Source organism: Ahaetulla prasina, chromosome 2 (assembly GCF_028640845.1).
Source record: "Ahaetulla prasina isolate Xishuangbanna chromosome 2, ASM2864084v1, whole genome shotgun sequence".
NCBI classification, from domain to species: domain Eukaryota; kingdom Metazoa; phylum Chordata; class Lepidosauria; order Squamata; family Colubridae; genus Ahaetulla; species Ahaetulla prasina.
This window is the reverse complement of record NC_080540.1, coordinates 236,701,635-236,726,206: the sequence shown is the minus strand read 5'-3', so window position 1 is coordinate 236,726,206 and position 24,572 is coordinate 236,701,635. Positions and strand designations below refer to the sequence as shown.

At 41.6% G+C, this 24,572-nt stretch overlaps 1 protein-coding gene across 1 annotated transcript in view; it reads right to left on the bottom strand.

Annotated features, from left to right (window-relative positions):
• LOC131190712 (BDNF/NT-3 growth factors receptor) overlaps nt 1-24,572 on the bottom strand; it is a 98,616-nt gene that overhangs the window by 19,385 nt on the left and 54,659 nt on the right. Inside the window, exon 5 of the mRNA XM_058168068.1 lies at nt 22,905-23,139. Within this exon, the coding sequence (XP_058024051.1) occupies nt 22,905-23,139 (235 nt within the window). The remainder of the gene's footprint in view (nt 1-22,904; nt 23,140-24,572) is intronic.

Sequence of the window (24,572 nt, the reverse complement as noted above, 5' to 3'; positions counted from 1 at the left end):
CTGTGCAGTGACATCTGAAACCTGCAGGTGTTTGCTAGTATTACCATTTCTGAAGGGATGGAGGAAGAGAGAAAGACAACTTATCCCGGGCATTGAACATTTGTACTATGGTGCATGTACTGGCAGTTAAACAAACCACCCCCCACCTTTCCATTATTATTTGAAAAGGGGAAATGCTATGTTGATTTTCAAATGAATACATATTTTGTACTAGACATAAGTAAAGCAAAATAACATTCTGGGCTTCTTACAACACCATTAATAACTCTTAAGAGGGTCACAAGAAGAATGGTTACAGGAACTGGGTATGTCTAGTTTAATGAAAAGAAGGACCAGGGGAGACATGATAGAAGTGTTCCAATATCTCAGGCGATACCACAAAGAAGAGGGAGTCAAGCTATTCTCCAAAGCTCCTGAAGGCAGGACAAGAAGCAATATGTGGAAAATAATCAAGGAGAGAAGCAACCTAGAACTAATGAGAAATTTCCTGATGGTTAGAACAATTTATCAGTGGAACAACTTGCCTGCAGAAGTTGTGAATGCTCCAACACTGGAAATTTTTAAGATGATGTTGGATAACCATTTGTCTGAAGTGGTGTAGGGTTTCCTGCCCGGGCAGGGGGTTGGACTAGAAGATTTCCAAGTTCCCTTCCAACTATGTTATTCTATATTCTACAAGGAAAATCTACAATGAATGAAAGTAGGATTTTGAATAACAGCCACATGGAAATCAATGCTCATGTTATTTGTTCTTGTTGTAGCCTTTCCTGACAACAGCTGTCTTCCAGCTGTTTGGGAGTTCAGCACCAGTTAACTTTGGCCAGTATATTCAATAAGTAGAAGTTGTACTAATGTACTATGGTCCCAAATACCCATAGCAGCATGCAAAGCTGCTGAGGCTCTGGACTATAACATTGTTCCGCAACGTGTATCATTCCACAAAGAAGAGGAAAAGTGAATGTTACACTTCAGAAACTAAGATAAATCTGTTTGCGTATCCATATATATATGAAAAATTAGCATGCCGTCATAGTTCAGAGGCAAGATTAAAACACACAATTGCAGTCATTCCAACATGGCAATTTCTGAATGCCCAAGAAGGGGAGAGAAAGTACTCAAGAACTGAACAGACAGCCTACTCTACCTTCTTGTTAAATATACATGGCTATTTCCTGACACGCAAGGTAGTTTTCTGTGATATTGGGACAGGCAATGAACATCTTAATATAATTCAGTAGGAAAAATATGGGGGAATGAAGGAAGAGGAAAATATCAGAATGTGATTGTCTCTAGTACAGATACATAGATTTATTTATCTGACTTTTTATCCCGCCTTTAATCAAAAGGAAAAAAAAAGAAGTAGTTGGATTTCTTCTTATTACTACACAGAAATTTCCATTAATTTATTACTTGTATTGCATAATACATGTAGAATACATCTAGAATATTGGACTTTGTGACATTTACTTTATAATACATTTACATGTGATATGAAAGCACCACTGTGCTCAGGTTGAACTTTGAATGCTTTTCCTGAGGGGTTTCTAGATTTCCAGATGTGAAGCAGCTGCAAGTAACCTTGGATAAGTGGAGGAGAAAGAGGATTCTGATATCTTTGCTTCAGAGATATCAAGATTCCAGTCCCCATGAGAGCTTGTAGCATCAACAGATGTCACCAAGTTCTCAGTTTAATGTGAAAGAAGGGGCAAATAATTCAACACATTGGGACTAATCAGATGAACAGGGTTTAATTAATAGGGCTGTGGAGATCTGAGAAAGCACTTTTTGTCAATATGATACACAAGAAACAACTCTTCAACACTTTTTAATTTTTTTTAAAAAAATGTAAATTTTTTGCTTAATTTAATTTTTGATTTTTTAAAAAAGTGTTAGAATAATGAATTATTATTATAAAGTGATTATACAGTGGAGAAAAAAGTATATATATATCATCCAGGGGTGAAATCCAGCAGGTTCTGACAGGTTCTGAAGAACCAGTAGCATAAATTTTGAATAGTTCAGAGAACTGGCAATTGCCACCTCTGGCTGTCCCCAGAGTGGGGTGGGAATGGGGATTTTGCAGTATCCTTCCTCTGCCCCGCCCACCAAGCCACACCACGCCACATCACACCCACCAAGCCCACAGAACCGGTAGTAAAAACATTTGGATTTCACCACTGAATATCATCGTTCTCTGATCCAAAACAGAATCCATATAAATATACCCAGTGGTGGGATTCAGCCAGTTCACACCACTTCGGGAGAACCAGTTGATAACTTTCTGAGCAGTTTGGCAAACCAGTTGTTGGAAGAAATCATTAGGGCAGAGAACCAGTTGTTAAACTACTTGAATCCCACCACTGGATATACCTGTGGACTTTAATTAATTGATAAACTTCTCATTAAATCTAAACTATTGCATATAGTGTACTATGCCATCTTCTCATTTTTAGAAACTCAAAGACTTTTTGAAAAAGGATAGGAAACTCATATCCTGGATCCCTTCCTTAAAATAGGATTATCCTCTCTTCTGTACTCCAAGTTTGAAAGAGATGAAGCTATTCATGAAATGACAAAATCCATGTTGTAGGAATATAATTCAGCATCATGTTGGTGTAATATTTCATTATATTAACATACACGTTGGTTTGAAGTCAAAACAGAGCTATAATGAAACCAAACTAAAGCATGTATCTAAAAATATGTTCTGCATTTCTTACATTGCCGTATAAGAAATTTAATATTCTTCTGTAATTCTTAAAATCATAAAGAGGCTCAGCTGACTTAAAATAATATTTTCTAATGAATTTGCATTGTTTTTAAATTATAGGGGTCTATTTTATGTTTCTTAATATTTGGTCCCTTAATATTTTCCAAAATTTTAAGGAATTCCTGGAAGCCTGGCACTCAGGCACATCAACCATCACCATAAAGATAAACCACAAGTACACACTATTCAAAAAAGACAATAAAAAATCTGAGAAGGAAACTAAAGCCACAATACATCCTCTTCAGCAGTCAATACCAGCAGATAAGTAGGAATTAACACTAGACAAACAATCAAACAAGAAGGAAACAGTACTGTAATCTAGGAGCTATTAAGGAGACAAACAATCAAGCAAAAAACAATACCCTAATCAGGAACTACTAAGGAGAAAAACGCACACCCCACCAAGATTGGCTCCTTATAAATAAGGAGAGCACACTCATGAAATGTGATGATGTTACCTAGCTGGGTAATAAAATGTCTGCAAGAAAACAATCAAGCTTAGAGAGCACCAAGCTCAAAGTTCAATCCTGAACTATATATATTATCTCCAATTAGTGTTGAGTGCCACCACCATGCCTACAATCATTTGGGACTGATTGGAGAAAAGCCATGTGCAGCACAGCATATCACTTCTAAACAGTGTAGCAGCAGCAGAATTTTGCTTATCAAGTGAGTCTTTAAAAGAAGCAGAAAGAGAGGTTAATTGGTCGTCTCTTGAAGCTTCACCACACTGGAGTAGAATAGTGTCCCTTGACAGAGACTGAGCAATTAATTGAATGTAATTTTAATTACAGTTAGAATTGAACTGAATTAAATTGAATTAAAATAAATGTTTGCGCTGGTCCCACTATAAGGTTACCATTAGCCTTAGCCTTACCTCTAACTCAAACTCCCTTTGCTCTACCTACAGTTATACATATTTAGTAAAGTTCATTTCTAATTCTCTTCCTTCTACAGCATGCCAGGCATAGCTTCTATTACTTCATGTCCTAGAATTTCTTTTTAATATACAGGGGATCAATGGACTGTGAGAGGCGACTTGGGGTTTATCTCATCCAGGACTCTAGCAACTTCTGAATTCCGGAGGTTGACCAAATGGTTTGGAAAATTCCCAATTGCCTGTCAGAATAACCTCTGGATGCACAAATCATCTAGGACAGACTATGTTAATCAGCAATGCCCATCCCCATCTTCAGGTGCTTGGTAGCTTTACCTGGACCAGGAAAGAATTAACAATGATCACATACTAACCACCCTATAAAGTGCCTATCTTTATGACTCAAGCTAAAGTTACCCAGAACAAAATCAGAAGTCATAGGGTACTAGAGATAGGTTCAATGAGTTTTGTCCAATCACAATAGCCCACTGGAGAAGCAAACCAACTCCAGCATAAAACAAACATAATCTGCTGATCTTCTGCATCACATTGTAGAATATTGCTGTTACCTGACAAGGACATTAGTGTGTGAAAGGAAACAACACAGGGGTGGAATTCAGCAGGTTCTGACAGGTTCTGGAGAACTGGTAGCAGAAATTTTGAGCAGTTCGGAGAACAGGTAGTAGAAATTTTGAGTAGTTTGGAGAACTGGCAAATACCACCTCTGGCTAGCCCCAAAGTGGGGTGGGAATGGAGATTTTGCAATATCCTACCCCTGCCATGCTCACCAAGCCATGCCCACCAAGCCATACCCACAGAACCGGTAGTAAAAAAAAATTGGATTTCACCATTGAAACAACATCTCTAGTTGCAAATTAAAGTGGTATAGAGAAGATGCACACTTTCTCCCCAATACAAAGGCACCTCTGTTTTTAACAACTACAGGCCCTCAAGAGCTATCTAAATCAGCTGGTTTTTGTTGTTGTTGTTTACATTTATATCCCGCCCTTCTCCGAAGACTCAGGGCGGCTTACAGTGTCTAAAGCAATAGTCTCATTCTATTTGTATATTTTTACAAAGTCAACTTATTGCCCCCCCAACAATCTGGGTCCTCATTTTACCTACCTTATAAAGGATGGAAGGCTGAGTCAACCTTGGGCCGGGCTTGAACCTGCAGTAATTGCAGGCTACTGTGTTCTAATAACAGGCTCTAACAGCCTGAGCTATTCCGGCTGTTACCAGGCTATAGTCGGTATGGCATATTAAGAGAGACTTCCTGGAGCAGGAGAAGATTTTCACTCTCTGTGTTAGATCCCAATGACTTAGATCAACTTCCTCTTCTATCTATGGAGGTGTGACTTAGAAAGTACATGTCCCTCTGCTGCCCTAAAGCAATCCTTTTCTCTAGGATACTACAGGATTCCAGCTGTAGTAAACGCCAATGCTGCTTTAGCTGTTCTGCACCAAGAACATGGTAGGTGGCTAAAAGAGAGCTGGCACTCCTACATTTCAGCTGCTTCATCTTATTTCCTTTGGGAAAACGCACAAAACTGTGTATTTCAAACGGGAATATCTTTAAATGCCAAGTTTAGCTGCTGGTTATGCAGGGAAGAGTTTCAGGGAAGAGAGAGAACCCAATTTTGATACACTACAGCAGGGGTCTCAACCTTGGCAACTTTAAGACTTGTGGACTTCAACTCCCAAAATTCCTCAGCCAGCAAAGCAGGCTGGGGAATTCTGGGAGTTGAAGTCCACAAGTCTTAAAGTTGCCAAGATTGGAGACCCCTGCACTACAGAATCAGTAGGTCAACAATAGGCTGAATTAGATTTATTTATTTATTTATTTATTTATTTATTTATTTATTTATTTATTTATTTTATTTATTTATTTAGTCATAACAATATATGTAGGTATCATACAAAAAGATTATATAATATATAAATACATATATGGGTAAATATAAGGAGGTATAAGCATATATCTATATAGGAAGAAGAAAAGAAAAACAATAGGACAGGAACGGTAGGCACGTTTTGTGCGCTTAAATATAAGGAGGTATAAGCATATATGTATATAGGAAGAAGAAAAGAAAAAACAATAGGACAGGAACGGTAGGCACGTTTGTGCGCTTATGCACGCCCCTTATGGTCCTCTTAGGAATGGGGTGAGGTCAATAGTAGAGAGTTTTTGGTTAAAGTTTTTAGGATTATGGGAAGAGACCACAGAGTCAGGTAAAGTATTCCAAGCACTGATGATTCTGTTACAGAAGTCATATTTTCTGCAATCTAGATTAAAGCGGTTGACATTAAATTTAAATCTATTGGTTGCTCTAGTATTATTGCAATTGAAGCTGAAGTAGTCTTTAACAGGAAGGACATTACAATAGATGATTCTGTGAGTTAAACTTAAGTTTTGTCGAAGGCGACGGAGTTCCAAGTTTTCTAAGCCTAGGATTTCAAGTCTGGTGGGGTAAGGTATTTTTTTGTTTTCAGAGGAATGGAGAACTCTTCTTGTAAAATATTTCTGGACACGTTAGATCCATTAGACAAATATTCTACTCCTGGTTAAATTAATGCTATGTTAGATGAACCCTCTGACTCTACGTAATATTATTTTCCCATGATCCTAAACAGCACTTCAACAGCATTTGTTGTAGGCTATCAAATTCTGGGTTGCAAAACACCATACAATTCATAGACGGCAACAAAGTGATACAGAAAGATTAATGTTACTGCAGCACTAACTCTTTCTTAAAATTTTTATCATGGAGAGATCCTTGAAATAATGTTCATGTCTCAGGGAACCCCTGCACAAAAATATTATGTCTACGGCTAGCATTGTGTAGTATTAAAATTTCAAAAAAAATGTTTTCTTTTGTTGTTGTGCACCAAGAACATGGTAGGTGGCTAAAGAGAGCTGGCACTCCTACATTTCAGCTGCTTCATCTTATTTCCTTTGGGAAAACGCACAAAACTGTGTATTTCAAACGGGAATATCTTTAAATGCCAAGTTTAGCTGCTGGTTATGCAGGGAAGAGTTTCAGGGAAGAGAGAGGACCCAAATTTGATACACTACAGCAGGGGTCTCAACCTTGGCAACTTTAAGACTTGTGGATTTCAACTCCCAAATTCCTCAGCCAGCAAAGCAGGCTGGGGAATTCTGGGAGTTGAAGTCCACAAGTCTTAAAGTTGCCAAGATTGGAGACCCCTGCACTACAGAATCAGTAGGTCAACAATAGGCTGAATTAGATTTATTTATTTATTTATTTATTTATTTATTTATTTATTTATTTATTTATTTATTTATTTATTTTGTCATAACAATATATGTAGGTATCATACAAAAAGATTATATAATATATAAATACATATATGAGTAAATATAAGGAGGTATAAGCATATATGTATATAGGAAGAAGAAAAGAAAAAACAATAGGACAGGAACGGTAGGCACGTTTGTGCGCTTAAATATAAGGAGGTATAAGCATATATGTATATAGGAAGAAGAAAAGAAAAAACAATAGGACAGGAACGGTAGGCACGTTTGTGCGCTTATGCACGCCCCTTATGGTCCTCTTAGGAATGGGGTGAGGTCAATAGTAGAGAGTTTTTGGTTAAAGTTTTTAGGATTATGGGAAGAGACCACAGAGTCAGGTAAAGTATTCCAAGCACTGATGATTCTGTTACAGAAGTCATATTTTCTGCAATCTAGATTAAAGCGGTTGACATTAAATTTAAATCTATTGGTTGCTCTAGTATTATTGCAATTGAAGCTGAAGTAGTCTTTAACAGGAAGGACATTACAATAGATGATTCTGTGAGTTAAACTTAAGTTTTGTCGAAGGCGACGGAGTTCCAAGTTTTCTAAGCCTAGGATTTCAAGTCTGGTGGGGTAAGGTATTTTTTTGTTTTCAGAGGAATGGAGAACTCTTCTTGTAAAATATTTCTGGACACGTTAGATCCATTAGACAAATATTCTACTCCTGGTTAAATTAATGCTATGTTAGATGAACCCTCTGACTCTGCGTAATATTATTTTCCCATGATCCTAAACAGCACTTCAACAGCATTTGTTGTAGGCTATCAAATCTGGGTTGCAAAACACCATACAATTCATAGACGGCAACAAAGTGATACAGAAAGATAAAACTCTGTTACTGCAGCACTAACTCTTTCTTAACATTTTTATCATGGAGAGATCCTTGAAATAATGTTCATGTCTCAGGGAACCCCTGCACAAAAATATTATGTCTACGGCTAGCATTGTGTAGTATTAAAATTTCAAAAAAAATGTTTTCTTTTGTTGTTGTGGATCATCTGTTGCAGATCCACAAGTGAAAGCAGCATCCTAGCATCGTTGCAGCACATGAAGTTCAGACAATACTCTTTTTCCTCATATCTTTTCCGGAACCTCTAGCAATCTCTTATGGAGCCCTTCCACTAAAACCCCATCGAAAGAGGCCGCTTTGCTAAATTCACAATGCTACTGAAGAAATAACAACAATTAGCTTGTCATAAGAAACATATGCTCCCATATAAGTGCCTGTATTTTCTATTCTAGAGTGCCTACTGGCCCTGTCCTCATGTTCCCTTTAATTGTATTCATTTTATGTATTCAATTCATGGTTATACTTATATATATTATTTAATAAGTATTCGACAAAATAAATAAATAAAATAAATTAATGAAAATAAATATTGAGGTAAATAGCAGCCTCTGGAAGGAAGTTAGAGTGAGGAGACAACAAAGATATACTGTGATTCCTGTTCTAGTGTTGCCACCACATTAGACTCCTCTTTCTTTTAGAAATACATTTAAATAGAAGTATTATGACGTAATACTATAGCATTTTGGCAGAATTATGAGCATGATTCTGGCAAATTAATTTCCATTTAGCTCTTAGTATTATCATGTAGCTAGACAGTATTATATAGTGTAGAATTGAATGGTGGTTACATACAATTCAAAACCGATATCAACCAGAGTACAAAACAGCTGAAAGAAGCTGTACAAGATTGGAGAATGTGGAGAGAGGTGATCCATAGAATCGCTGAGAACTGGACACAGTTGAATGGATGGCATCATCATGACATCATCGACATGACCTGAGCATAACTCATAAAATCATCTGCTACAATGTCCTTCCTGTCAAAGACTACTTCAGCTTCAACCACAACAATACACGAGCACACAATAGATTCACTCTTAAAGTGAACCGTTCCAATCTTGATTGCAGAAAATATGACTTCAGTAACAGTGGTCAGTGCCTGGAATGCACTACCAGACTCCATGGTCTCATCCCAAAATCCCCAAAACTTTAACCTAAGACTGTCTACTGTAGACCTCACCCCATTCCTAAGAGGTCTGTAAGGGGTGTGCATAAGAGCACCAGCGTGCCTACCCTCCCTGTCTTAATGTTCCTTTTGGTTGTATTCATTTTGTGTGGTTATTTCATGCTTATACTTATATATATTGTTGTGTTTGACAAAATAAATAAATAAAAATAAATAAAATAAATCATCTTTATCATGTGTACGGAATTGTCCTTGAGCTGCATCCATCTGGATCTGTCCACTATGAGATATGGGCCCAGGTGATCTTCAGATCCTTCCCCAAATCTGCTTTGGAAAGGCCAACAAGGGGGAAGTCCTGCTGCCCTAGAGAACTTCATTGTGGAACAGACTGTACATCTGTACAAATGTAGCTATGGACTCTGTGAGTGGGACTACGAACCCAAATCTTGGGATTTTGTGAAAATCAAATCAAAGACAATTTTAAAATAAATGCAAGACTAGGAAGCAGCTGGGTTACTGCTAATTGGCATTCCAAATTGAAAGCAAGGGACAGAAAGGCTAAATCATGCAGATGGTATGAAAGACAGGAAAGATTAAAAAAGAAGTCTGTACCCCAATCCCAGTAGCTTAAATGCTTTAAATTACTGGGATCTTTTTAAAAATGGGTGGATCTTTTGAAAATTAACAACAATCCTAGTGCAAGAGTAAATAATGCAGAATCTGATAGACACTTTTAGATTTAGCAAAACCAGATCAAACCACACAATGGTATATAAACCAATGGCATCGTAAAAATATTTTTAATCAACCATTTCTCAAGGCACATTATTTTATTTACAAAAGTTCTGGATTCAGCTAATGGATATTACAGTTAAAAATGATCCAACAGAAGTCCTTAACAACATGCGAGATCTTTAGTCAACTAAAGAAGGACAAATATGACATCTTCCTCTACCAGATTTAGTAAAGGTAAAGGTTCCCCTTGCACATATGTGCTAGTCGTTGCCGACTCTAGGGGGCTCATCTCCATTTCAAAGCCGAAGAGCCAGCGCTGTCTGAAGACATCTCTGTAGTCATGTGGCTGGCATGACTCAATGCCAAAGGCACATGGAACGCTGTTACCTTCCCACCAAAGGTGGTCCCTATTTTTTCTACTTGCATTTTTATGTGCTTTCAAAACTGCTAGGTTGGCAGAAGCTGGGACAAGTAACGGGAGCTTACCCTGTTACACGGCAGCACTAGGGATTCGAACCGCTGAGCTGCCGATCTTTCGATCGACAAGCTCAACGTCCTAGCCTCACCTTACCCTCAACTCACAATGTCTATCTCTTCGTTAAACTTATTTAGTCTTCTGCTAATGAATGGTTTATTTTATCCTTGAAATGACTGGATGTAAGAAATAAAGTACAATTGCTTATATTTGATCCTGGATATAGTAGTAAAGAGATCAAACAAATATGCTGTTTTAAATCTGTTTGGCAGATATATTCACAAGTTATTCAATTTAGGATCCACATTGCAAAATGGAGAAACTCAAATATTATGGATATGAAACAATGGGTGCAAAAAGAACATGGGGCACAGGAAAGAAAGAGGGATAACAATTTTGGATTCCAACATCTGTGTAGAACAGAAGAGTGAAATCAATAGACAGCAACTCTCAAATTATTTGTCCTTTAAGACCTATGATTCAGTCACTTGCTACACTTCCTTTTAAGGGTGGCTTATGATGAGGGTTATTTTGTGGCAGGCAGGACCCCATCTGCAGAGCTCCCTAGTGAGAGATCTTAAGATATTTTTCTCTCAGTCTTTTCTGCCAGCAATAACAAATGTTTCTTCTTAAAGAAGCTCATGATTCTGTTGTTGCTTAATTTAACTTGTTTATTGTTTGTTCTGGCTCTCTGTGCTTTTTGCTTGCGACTAGCTTTTAGTCTAGTAATTTTGCTTTAATGGTGGTATATTTTTATCCTTTTGGGCTGCCAGACAGAAGGCTGCTCAAATCTTTGCTCTTCCTCCCTAAGAGTAAGCAACCAGTGGCCTTCCACAGCCTATCCACAGGGCAGGGAGCTGTGCATAGCTGACATCGCCAAATGGCATCTTTTCTGCCTTATTAATTGTAATACGTTTTTCTTACATTTCAGCTTGACGTTTGGAAAGAGATGCTTCTCTGCACCATAGAGCACAGGGCACCTGCAGAGCAAGTAAAAAAAAAGGGCGGCGGGGACAGCTATAACCATGCAAGGACCAAATAAATCCCTGTTCCTTTTTACACACACACATACACACACACACACCACACACACACACATTGCAGCACATGTAAAAATGGGCGGGATTTCAATCACACGGTCATGGCTGCCATGCTGATTTTTGGAATCCCGCTGCAAGAGATGCCCCTGATATATAGCAAATTATTTGAGAGAATGCATGTGTGATTTTTTTGCCCCCTGGGGATGACTGCTACATGGAACTGGTGAAATTGCCTGAATTTTTTTGAAAACTAAGCTCTCTTCTAAAACTGAGTCTCCTTTGATTCACTATTTGCAAAGGGAGGGAGTCTTTCTATAGTGAAAGGGAAATGACAAAATACATGCCATATTCATCTCATTGATTAATTCTGTTTCATAGCATCCCTTTACAGTGCAGGGAAATTTGTGGTTTGTTTTGCTCAAGCCTTTAAAAGGATTGCACTCTTACAGTCAGATGCTACTCACATGAACGCACATTTATTGAGGGCCAACATAGTGTAGTGATGAAAAGTATTAGGCTAAGAAAAGAGAGAGTTGGATTTTACTCAGTAAAGTTCACTGGATGACTTCAGGCCAGTAACTCTCTCTGAACCCTAACTAACCCACAAGATTGTAGTGGTGGAAAACAAGAGGTCTTGAAGTTTATGCAAAGGCAAATGCATACTGTTAAGTTTGGGCAATGAAGAGGCAGGAGATGATACAAGTGACAACAGCTCTTTAGTTTATTGTGATCCCAGCAAAAACCAACAGGCAAAACCCCTCTTTAAATAGTAATTTGGCTGAGGCACCAGCCAATCAGCAACGTGCTTTTTTCCCGCCTAAATTTCCCTCCTGAAATTCAAATACATTACACATACCAAATAAAAATACGGCCCTCTCCCTGTTTTGTAAGCTGATTCAAACCAAAGGGCAAGAACTCACTTTGCAGGATCCTAAGTCAGTGATGAAATGCTCCCGGTTTGGACTGGATCGCGCGATCTGGTAGCAATGGTGGCGGGAGGTTTGGAGAACCAGTAGCAAAAATCCCTCCCCCCTCCCCCCCGCATGCCCAGCTGAGCCGCGTAATCATCAGAGGTTTTTTTTACTTTTAAAAGCATTTTTTCTTCAGCCGAAAAAATGCTTTTAAAAGTAAAAAAAAAAGCCTCTGATGATCGCGCGGCTCAGCTGGGATTGTCAGAACCTTTTCAAAGCATTTTTTCTACAAGCTCTTCAGCAGAAGAGGTTGTAGAAAAAATGTTTTTAAAAGGTTCTGGCGATCAGGCAGCCCAGGTTTCTATTTTTGTTTCAAATGATACCGGTACTTAAGAATGATATCAAATTACAGGAATGGCAAAAGGGGGTTAATAACTTTGTATGGATGGGCAAAAAACCAAGAATAAAATTAAAAATAATGCAGGACACAAGGGAAAGGGGGGGTCTTAAAATGCCTAATTTAAAATTGTATTATGAAGCAGCTGTCTTATCATTAATTACTGATTGGATTAATTTAACTGAGGAAAGAGTTTTGAATATAGAAGGTTATGGTTTTTTATATGGGTGGCATGCCTATTTATTATATGATAAGAAAGTAGATAATATATTTAAAAATAACATAATTAGAAATGCATTATTGAGGGTCTGGAGGAAATATCAATATAAATTAGATCAGGGGTGTCCAAACTATGGCCCGCGGGCCAACTGTGGCCCGCGGGTCAGTTTTTATTGGCCCGCAGCAAATTTTGAAAGTATAACTGAATATGGCCCTTTTCGGCCGCCTCCCGGTGCTTGCCCGGTGGTTCGCTGCGAGGCTCGCGGCTCCTCCCCATGGGCGGGGAATAATGAAGGGAGGGGGCGGAGGAGGCGGCAAGCGGGAAAGAGGCTGCTGGCCGTGCCCGACCCCAGCAGTTCTACCCTCGCCTTCCTCAGGCCGCCTGGTGAGGCTCCTCGCGCCTCCCCAAGTCGGACACGCGTGGCGGCAGTGACAGCCATCGAGAAACAGGTGAGGAGGCGGCGAGCGGGAAAGAGGCTGCTGGCCGTGCCCGACCCCAGCAGTTCTACCCTCGCCTTCCTCGGGCTGCCTGGCGAGGCTCCTCGCGCCTCCACCCCTTGGGCAGGGAATAACGAAGGGAGGGGGCGGAGGAGGCGGCCCCTCTTAAGGATTTATTTTGGATTATGATTGTTAGTTTTGATACCCTGCATTTTGTTCTGGGAAGTCGGGGTGGGGGGTGGGGGGTAAGGGGGAGGGGAATTGGGGGGTTGAGGGTAGAGGATGGAGTGATGGTTAATGTAAGGGATTATTGAAGATGTATAAATATAATTAATGTAGGGTCGGGTCTGCCCAGTTACCATTTTAGAATGGTGGGGAGGGAGAAAAGAGGAGAGAGTAGGAGGTAGGAAAGAGGAGAAGAGGGGTAGAAGAGGGAGAAGAGGAAGGAAGAGGGATAGAAGAGGGAGAAGGAAGGTGTAGGGTGTAGGGAGGAGAGGATGTAGATAAGAGAAGGAGAGGAAGGTCTGGAAAGTAGAAGAAGGTAGAAGAGGGAAGAGAGTTAAAAGGGGGGTGGTGACTGGGCAAGCCCGACTAATTGTATATAACTGTACATTGGATGAGCTGTTTGATATGATTGTAAAAATAAAACAGGCAACAGGCACATCTTTTCGTTCCCTCATGGCCAGATTTTATGCTAGGTTTTTGTGGTTTCTCATGGGTACCAGTGGGGAAAAAAGACAAGATGGTGACAAATGGATTATTTCTTCATCAGATCCTCTGCAAGTGGTAAAAAAGAATTGTTCCAAAAAAGCTCTGTCTCGATGCAACAGGTATCTGGGTTAGCCAGATTCAGCAATTTGGTTTAGGAAGGGAAATGTGAGATACAATAGGTCATTTACAGTCTAAGGCTTTTGGGGAAGAGCTTAGCTTTTCAAAAAGGGATGCAGCGGCTCAGTGGCTAAGACGCTGAGCTTGTCGATCCAAAGATCAGCAGTTCAGCGGTTCGAATCCCTAGTGCCGTGTAATGGGGTGAACTCCCGTTATTTGTCCCAGCTTCTGCCAACCTAGCAGTTCGAAAGCACGTAAAAAATGCAAGTAGTAAAATAGGGACCACCTTTGGTGGGAAGGTAACAGCGCCTTTGGCGTTGAGTCATGCCGGCCACATGACTACAGAGACGTCTTCGGACAGCGCTGGCTCTTCGACTTTGAAACGGAGATGAGCACCGCCCCTTAGAATTGGGAACAATAGCACATATGTGGGAGGGGAACCTTTACCTTTACCTTTAGCTTTTCAAACAAAAGATCCTTTCCTTGCAGACTGAGCTTCCAAAGCTGAATAACTACTTTCCCATTCTCGCTGTACTACCATTCAGGCTCTGAATAAACAAACAATACCCATGTAGTTCCCATCACCAGTGTGCAGCGTGCCAATTATCCAAAGGTTATCTCTCTCTGCAGTCATCTCTACAGTATCCCTTAATAGCTGTGCTGACACAGTGCAGAACATTATCGACAATTGGACACCAAAGGAAAAGGTTGGTCCTATTTTTTGTTGTTGTTGTAATGGGACAATAGAAGACCAAAAATTTGGAGGCAAATTAATATCTTCCTGAAACATGACCCAGCTTCTAAAGGCGTCAGTGAAAATTATTTTGTCGACACTGCTATTCTTCATCCTCCTGTTTTGCAGCCCAAAGAGACTCACAAGCAAGGCAAAGTGGTACAATAATTAGTAACTAAGCACACAATTAAGGAGTAACAATGTGTTCCAATGCTTTTTATAGTTGCTTTATAATGGTTAGACACCACATTTTCTTCAATATGCCAATGAATCTCATCTATTAATACCTCTTGCATAGTACAGCTAGAAGTAATCATATCTAGCTGAAAATATCTGGCTAAACCTGGGTCATCCAAACACCAGCTGGGTATTTGAGAAGGCAACAATTGATGCTCGCATTGGAGGGCGGAGGATGTTAAGAAAGATCATGGAACATGGGTAAATAACTAAGGTTTTTAAGCCTTGCTTTACCCTTGTGACTTTGGAGGATTTGCAGTTTATCACTGGTTTTGTGAACCACCGAGAGCAGCCTTTCACATCTGGAGTTCTACTGTACCCTACAGTTATGCAAGAGACCAGTGGTGAAATCCAATTTTTTACTACCGATTCTGTGGGTGTGGCTTGATGGGCATGTTGTAGCTTGGTGGGCGTGGCTTGGTGAGTGTGGCAGGGGAAAGATACTGCAAACTCTCCATTCTCACCCCATTCTGGGGCCAGCCAGAGGTGATATTTGCCGGTTCTCCAAAGAATTCAAAATTTCCGCTACCAGTTCTCCAAACTGCTCAAAATTTCCGCTACCAGTTCTCCAGAACCTGTTAGAACCAGCTGGATTTTACCCCTGCAAGAAACCATAAACAAAAAACCCTCCCTTTTTAATTGCAAGGGTAGCACTCCAAGTGGTGGGAAAGTTTATGTACCACTCCTCAACTTACCAAACGTGCTAATATACCATGAGCTACAGATATAATCATTTTTACGCAGGAGCTCCCTGATACCTGAAAGTTATTTCAAGGGTTCCACCAGTGTGGACTTCAACTCCCAGAATTCTCCAGTCAGCCAGACCTCTAAGAGCAGAGGTCTTCAAACTCGGCAGCTTTAAGACGTGTGGACTTCAACTCCCAGAATTCTCCAGCCAGCATAGCATAGCTGGCTGGAGAATTCTGGGAGTTGAAGTCCACACGTCTTAAAGCTGCCAAGTTTGAAGACCTTTGCTCTAGAGCTTTATATTTTAATGCTATGTAAATTAATATATTTTAAAATGTGGCACTGGGTCAGGAACACAGGATGCATAAGCTTGTTTATGGGACTATATGAGGTCCTGCCAAGTTGAAACAAGAACAACGCTTGGCTTTTAGTGCCAACTCTGACAGTTCCTCTCGGCATCCACACGTTGAAGGATCCAGTTTGCAAAGAAATTGATCAGATGGCCAAATTCCTTGGCTCCTGAATAAGATACTTCTTTTTACAAATGACTGTGCTCAACACATGAATGGTGAATACTATGACTGCCAGAAAAAGAAAAGGGGTATTGTAGCTCCCAGAGATCCGGAAGCCAAGCCAAGAGATAGAAACAAAAGGAGCTAACACTTGAGTACTTATCTCAGCCAACTTAAACAAACTTCTGTATGACAGTAAAGGAACAGTGGAAAATGAGAGAATGCCACCCAGTGAGATTTTATGGACTCCCCAAGATACACTTAGGGGTCCCCCTCAGACCTATTGTAGCGCATGGGGATTTCCCACCAGAGGTGAGTTTCAGAAGGTTCTGACCAGTAGGAGAACCAGTAGCAGAAATTTTGAGTAGTTTGGAGAACCAGTAGAAAAAATTCTGACTGGCCCCGCCCCCATCTATTCTCTGCCATCCAAGTCCCATTTGATTGGGAGGAAGTGGGGATTTTGCAGTATCCTTCCCCTGGAGTAGGGAGGGAATGGTGATTTTACAGTATCCTTCCCCTGCCACACCCACCAAGCCACACCCACAGAACCGGTAGTAAAAGATTTTGAAACCCACCACTGATTCCCACCTACAACTTGGCTAAATGGCTGACACAATGATTAAGCTTCCTGACTTCACCTTCAAACTCTACAGTCACATCATCCCCATAATTTTTGACACAGCTATGTGGCTTACACCAGGGGTCTCCAACCTTGGCAACTTTAAGCCTGGAGGACTTCAACTCCCAGAATGGGAGTTGAAGTCCTCCAGGCTTAAATTTGCTAAGTTTGGAGACCCCTGGCTTACGCGGCTATGAGGCTCCTTATGAAGTCACTGTCTCTTTTGATGTAGTGACCCTATTTACATACATCCCTCCCACAAAGTGACAAACAGTAAACTACAAGATTACAAAATAGATCAAAACAACCTAACCAGGACACAAATCTTGAATCTACTTTTTCATGTTTAAAAGGGAAATGAGCAAATAAAAGGGACAACCATGGGATCCTCAATATCTGTTGTGACCAAGGCCCAAGTAGTGAACTCTAAACACAATTCAGTCCTCAACAAACTTATTTTATTAAAAGAGCTGAGAATTAATTCATTTTCAACTTAGTCCAAAAAGAAAATTCTTAATAACCAGTCCGTCGGCCTTATCACCGATGATGTCTTTGGCAACCTGCCAAAGGCTTTTCTTGGCAAAACCCCCACAAAGTTCAAGAGACACTGACAAAAAGCATGGAAATCAATGTTGCTTTTCTACAAAGAACCCAACAGCTTGTTGCTGCTCTTTTAAGTCTTATGGGAGGGACCTATCATCTTCTGGCCTTACTCCCAAGTCGTCGTTTCTTCAGCGGCTCTTGCCTTCTGGCAGCTCTTCATTTATTTATTTATTTATTTATTTATTTATTTATTTATTGATTGATTGATTGATTGATTGATTGATTGATTGATTTGATTTCTATACCGCCCTTCTCCCGAAGGACTCAGGGCGGTGTACAGGCAAGAATAAAACAGACGGTACAATATACAAATTTAAAATGCAGTTAAAAAACTTATTATAAAATTGGCCTGAGAAGTAAAATATATAATAAGCTAAAAAAACCCATTTAAAATTAATTTCTAAGAATTTAAAAATTTGTTAAAATCAATTTAAGCCAGCCCCGCGCGAATAAAAAGATGTGTCTTCAGTTCGCGACGGAATGTCCGAAGGTCAGGTATTTGGCGTAAACCCGGGGGAAGTTCGTTCCAGAGGGTGGGAGCCCCCACAGAGAAGGACCTTCCCCTGGGGGCCGCCAGCCGACATTGCTTGGCGGACGGCACCCTGAGAAGTCCCTCTCTGTGAGAGCGTACGGGTCGGTGGGAGGCATGTGGTAACAGCAGGCGGTCCCGTAAGTACCCAGGCCCTAAGCCATGGAGCGCTTTAAAGGTAGTAACCAACACCTTAAAGTGCACTCGAAAGGCCACAGGTAGCCAGTGCAGTCTGCACAGGAGCGGTGTTATATGGGAGCTACGCTGAGCTCCTTCTATCACCCGCGCAGCTGCGTTCTGGACTAACTGAAGCCTCCGAGTGCACTTCAAGGGGAGCCCCATGTAAAGAGCATTACAATAATCCAAGCGAGAGGTAACGAGCGCATGAGTGACCGTGCACAAGGCATCCCGATCAAGGAAGGGGCGCAACTGCCAAACCAGGCGAACCTGGTGGAAGGCCCCCCTGGAGACGGCCGTCAAATGATCTTCAAACGACAGCCGTTCATCCAGGAGGACACCTAAGTTGCGCACCCTATCCTTTGGGGCCAATAACTCGCCTCCAACAGTCAGCCGCGGCTGCAGCTGACTGAATCGGGTGCCGCATCCACAGCCACTCCGCCTTGGAGGGATTAAGCTTGAGCCTGTTTCTCCCCATCCAGACCCGCACGGCTTCCACACACCGGGACAGCACTTCAACAGCTTCATTGGGGTGGCCTGGGTGGAGAAGTACAGCTGGGTGTCATCAGCGACAGCTGGTATCTCACCCCAAAGCCACTGATGATCTCACCCAGCGGCTTCATATAGATGTTGAACAGAAGGGCGAGAATCGACCCCTGCGGCACCCCACAAGTGAGGTCCTCGCGGCCCACCTCTGCCCCCTGTCAACACCGTCTGCGACCGGTCAGAGAGATAGGAGGAGAACCACCAATACACGGTGCCTCCCACTCCCAATCCCCCCAACCGGCGCAGCAGGATACCATGGTCGATGGTATCAAAAGCCGCTGAGAGATCTAATAGGACCAGGCCAGAGGAATAACCCTGTCCCTGGCCCTCCAGAGATCATCCACCAATGCGACCAAAGCTGTCTCCGTGCTGTACCCGGTCGGAAGCCGGACTGGAACGGGTCTAGATAGACGGCTTCATCCAGGTATTGGGGTAGCTGTCGCGCCACAGCACTCTCTACAACCTTTGCAACAAAGCGAAGGTTGGAGACTGGACGATAATTACCCAAAATAGCTGGGTCCAGGGAGGGCTTCTTGAGGAGGGTCTCACCACCGCCTCTTTCAAGGCGGCAGGAAAACCCTTCCAACAAAGAAGCGTTGATAATCTCCTGAGCCAGCCTCGTGTCACCTCCTGAGTGGCCAGTACCAGCCAGGAAGGACACGGGTCCAGTAAACATGTAGTGGCGTGAAGTCTCCCCAACAACCTGTCCACGCCCTCGGAGCCACAGGGTCAAACTCATCCCAAATGGACTCAACAAGACGTGTCTCCTCTCCTCGCTTGATCATCCCAATTTCGGTCCAGACCATCCCGGAGCTGAGCGTTTTTACCGAATAGATAACCCCCAACCTCCCCAGCACGCCCCTGCAACGGGCCATCCCGCACCTCCTGATGAAGGAGGGAGCGGGTCACCCGAAACAGGGCGGCCGTGCGGTTATCTGCCGACGCAATGCGGGTGGAGGCATATGAGCGCCTCGCCTCCCTCATTTCCACTAGGTAGGTCCTAGAATAGGACCTAACTAGTGTCCGATCAGCTTCGGAACGGCTGGACCTCCAGGTGCTCTCTAGACGTCTTCTCCGGCGTTTCATCTCCCTCAGCCCCTCGGAGAACCAAGGGGCCAAACGAGATCTGCGCCGGGTCAGAGGTCGCAAAGGCACGACACGGTCCAAGGCCCCAGCCGCGGCCCACTCCCAGGGCCGTGGCTGGGGCCTTCATATGCATGCAATAGGAACAGGCTCCTCCTGTTCCTCCTCCTGTCTGTCTGCTGTCCGCCTCTGGAGGCTCTGGAGTCCGCGCATCACTCCCAGATGGCCCTGGCCCTATCTCTGCCTCTGATGCAGAGCCCTCATCCGGGCCTTCCACTGACTCCAGGACTGACCCATTGTCCTCCCCAGCCTCCTCACTGTCCGACTCTGCTGCCAGCTCCGTGGGCTGCTGGCAGACCACAACAATATCAGGAGCTATTGCAGAAACAGTCCCATATAACTGGAACGCAGTGCATTTTAAAATATCTAAAGTTTGGTACCACTATATGGAGACATATTTGTGGTTATCAAAGAAATGCGCTGGAAGACTTTTATACCCTATTAAATTCCATCTTCCTGGACGTACAATTCACAATGGAGGAAGAAACACATGCTTAGTCATGCTTGTTAACAGATGGGAAGATGGAAACCTAGAAACCATGGTATATTGTAAGGCTACCAACACTCCATGCCTTCTAGTTTCAATGGTAACCATCTACTGTCACATAAAAAGAACTGCATCAAAACATTGTAAGGCAGGGTGTGAACACACTGTACTACCTAGAAAGCAAAAAATCCGGGAGTAGGTACCTACGTGAACAATTTAGGCAGAATGAGTGTCCACAAACATTTATCATAAGGTGCCTATGCAATATGCTGGAGAGAGAAAGGAAGACAGAAAGCAAAAGACCAACTACAGGACACACCCTGCCATATATTAAAAACATTTCAGAAGCAGTAGAATCCAACTTCGGAGATCTGCAAGTGGGCATCATCCACCATCCAGAGGCTACCAAATGTGGACAAATCATACAAAGATAGTTTGGAGCTGGAGAAACTTTGAATGTAGTTTACCAGATTCCCTGCATGGATTGCCCCTTTGACTATGTGGGACAGAGAGGAAGCTAATTACCAGATTGCAAGAACACGAGTGAGTAGTTACACGAGGAGACCCAAATTCATTGATAGCATCGCATTGAATGCATTCAGTTTTGCAATTACTATAAATGTTAGCTGAGCAGGGACAAAAATAGCCAGAGGAATCATTGAAGCCTGGGAAATGTGCCTTTGTCAGTCAATAGGAATGCTGATTTACCACCAGCCTATCAGGTACTTAGATGCCGAGGGCATAGCATCACAAGAAACAACAATTAAGAAGTTACTAGCTAGCCTTAATAAACAACTAAAAGCTACACACAACCAGGAACCATATACATACAACACACAGAACAGCCCAGTGCATATATTCTGGAGAGAGATAAAATCCCTGATGATGGGCTCTAGCACAAGCCTGAAAGCTTGGAAAAATAAACCTTTGATCCCAGCGACCGACTCAAATTGGATCCTGCAACATTATCCTAGCACACATATATTTGCCTTCATTCACATACATTCTTTCTCCTGCAATGGAACTATCAATGATCAGAGAACTCTGAGCAAGAACTTCTAGTTCCCTCTCCTTCCCATAGTAAAAGAGAAATGAAGACAACAAAAAAGGGCCTCCTGATTCTGGGAGGTTATTTCCAATAACCTCTTGGGATTTTGATGATTGTTACTATAGAACCTGATCCTCCCATCACTTTGGGAAATGGAGATGATAGTGTGATTTTTTAGTGCTTTGCTCCACAACAGTGTGCAATTTTGTGATGATTTTTAAAAAGCAAATACTTTTGGGTAAATCCAACAGTTGCTTGACTTTCTTCTTCTGATTCAACCCCAAATATGCCAATATTCTCCTTCTTCTTATCACCAACTATGGGATTCTGAAGCTATTTTGGGTACCATGGTTTGTCCCAACAACATATGCTTTGTAGGATCCAAGGACCAAAACATGCATGCTAAACCAACCATGATGGCAACTGCTTTAACTTTATGAATAGAGCCTGGCTGATGACAGCCTTTTTCCATGCTGAGCTTGTACATCTGCCCCCAAATCCTTCTTTTTATCCCATGTTCACTCATATGATGTAATGTCATTCTTGTACTGTGAGAATGAAAGAGCATGGAAAGCAACTATTCCAAAAGACAGAAATCTGGTTCAGATGTCCACTAATTGCCGAGTCTGGATCACTAAAGGAAGAAATAGCACAAACTGAAATAAAAATGTTCTTCTCAGCTCACAATGAAAACAGCTGCATGAATATAAATAATATCTTTATGTGTAACTTCTTCAGTTTTTCTAATCATATGAAACCATTCACTTTTGAAGCAAAGTCTCAAGAGTTGCTCAAAAGGGCTTCTACCCAGTCAAAGTAATGGTGCTAAAATAAAGAATGAATTCGCTGGGACAGCAAAACACTTTGATCCAAATGTAACATAACTGTGGCCTTTTCTTTTTATGGGCTCACAACCACATTCTGTTCTCCCCAAACTTGTCACTTTACAACAGGGGTATCAAACTCAAGAGCCATGGCTGGATCCAGCCCGCAGGGTGCTTAGATCTGGCCTGCAGGGCCACCCTGGAAACAGCGAAGGACTGGTCCGTAGTCTGCCAGTGAAAACAGAACTTGGGAGCCTGCGACGGCCTCCTGCAACCCTCTGCCAGTGTGAGACGCTCCCAAGCTCTGTTTTCGCCCTCCTGAGCTCTGTTTTCGCTGGCAGAGGGTTGCAGGAGGCCGTTGCAGTCTCCCGAGCTTTGTTTTCACTGGCAGAGTGCTCAGGCGCCCACAGGCACCGCTGACACGAGTGACATCAAGCTGGCCACTCACACCCGGCCCCCACGGTCAAACACAACCCTGATGCAGCCCTCAATGGAATCGAGTTTGACACCCCTGCTTTACAATAACCACAGCCACTTGTCTCATTAAAAGAAGTTTCAGTGAAGGCAGTAATAAATAATTTGTTTGCACAGGAGCTTTAGGTTTTTTCCACAATACTCTGTGGATATTTAATAAATCAATTTATCAGCAGTGACTTTAATTTCCTCATTACACTGAGCATAGGATTCAAATGTCTTTTTTTCTTACAGAGTCTCACTAGAAGAAATTCTGAAAATAGGCCCTTCCTCCTAAAACCAAGGTACAGCATTACTTACCCTGTAGTAATCTGTGCTATATACATCTCTTGACATCCCAAAATCTCCAATCTTCACCAGTAGGTTCTCCCCAACCAGGCAGTTCCGAGTAGCCAGGTCACGATGCACAAAGTGCTGTGATGCTAAGTAAACCATACCAGCTGCAATCTGCTGAGCAATGTGCAGCATCTGGGATTGGGTTAGCTCAGCTAAATGACTCCCTTCAGCCATCAAAACTGCATCAGGTCCATGCGCCCTGCGGGGAACATAGAAGAAATGTAGGAGATCTAATGACATCTTTCCAAACGATGGTCTTACAGAAGAAAGCAGGAGGGTAGGAAGGAGGCATGATGGAAGCATCAAGGTCAGAATTCATCAATTTATCCTCCCTCAGCCCAGCCAGGTTTGCTACTATGAGGAAAAATGGAAGGAGAGACCTCTTTATATGCCACTTTGAGCTCCTGAACAAAGGGCAAGATGCAAATGTAGAAAACAAACAAATAATAAGACTTTGAACAGTATTGGCTAGTTATAGATCAGAGATGGGCAACTATGACAATTTTATGCCTCAGGAATTCTGGGAATTGAAGTCCACAGGTCATAAAGTTGCCATAGTTGCCCATCCAGAAAGCTATCTAGAGATTCCATATGTGGAAGAAAAATGACATATAAATTAGTAAATTTTGTTATTATTGCCAGTTATTGCTTTTTGAAGCTCTATTTAGAGGCATAAATTTATTTATTTTTTTATATATATTTTATTGAACTTTTTTACAATAAAAGCATAGAAAAAAAAGGAAAAAGAAAAGCTTATATCATTTAACAGCTATTTGTGGTGTTTTTCATCTAACAATAATCCGTGCATAGAGGCATAGATTTAAGATGCCATCATTTTATTTAATTTGAAGTGAAGGACGTTCTGCTCTGTGATATAACACATTGAAATTCACACTTACAAATTTCCTTTGCTTTTACCCATAATTCAAGCAAAATAAAGCAAACCAAGGACAACAACAGGATAGCTTTGTATTGCATATCATGTTAGTTTAGCCAAGTGGTCCAGTTTGGTCTAGTGGTTAAGGCACCTGTCTAGAAAACAGGAACTCATGAGTTCAATCCTACCTTAGCCATGAAAGCAAGCTGGGCGACTTTGAGCTACCTCACAGGGTTGTTGTTGTGGGGAAAATAGAAGGAAGGTAGGGGTGTTGGATATGTTTGTCACCTTAAATTTTTTTTTTGTAAAACTGATGAAGGCAGGGTACAAGTATATAAAAATAGTGCTATTACTGTTGTAGACTCTTGTCTGAAGTAACAGTAATTGTCCCTGTCTACGGAAAATGCTCAATAACATGATTCTTCTTTTTTCCTAGATGAGAAGTAAAAATGAGAAAGAAAGATGAAAAGAAAACCTATCCTCTCTGATCTTCTTACTCTGACCTTGTGCACTTTGTGCAGGAGGTACACTTGCCTTTATATTTATTTTGGGAGAAGTCTATGGTAGAAATCTACTCTAAATACAGCTGTGTTCAAAAAATACAAATGTATTGACTGGGAGCAATATATAAGCTCAAATAGAATTGTAGACATTCAGTTTAGTTTCTGTATTATTGCATGTGCAGACAATGTAAATTCATAAGAAAGAAAGAAAGAACCACCACAGTATATATGTGAATGTGTGCACGCGGAAAT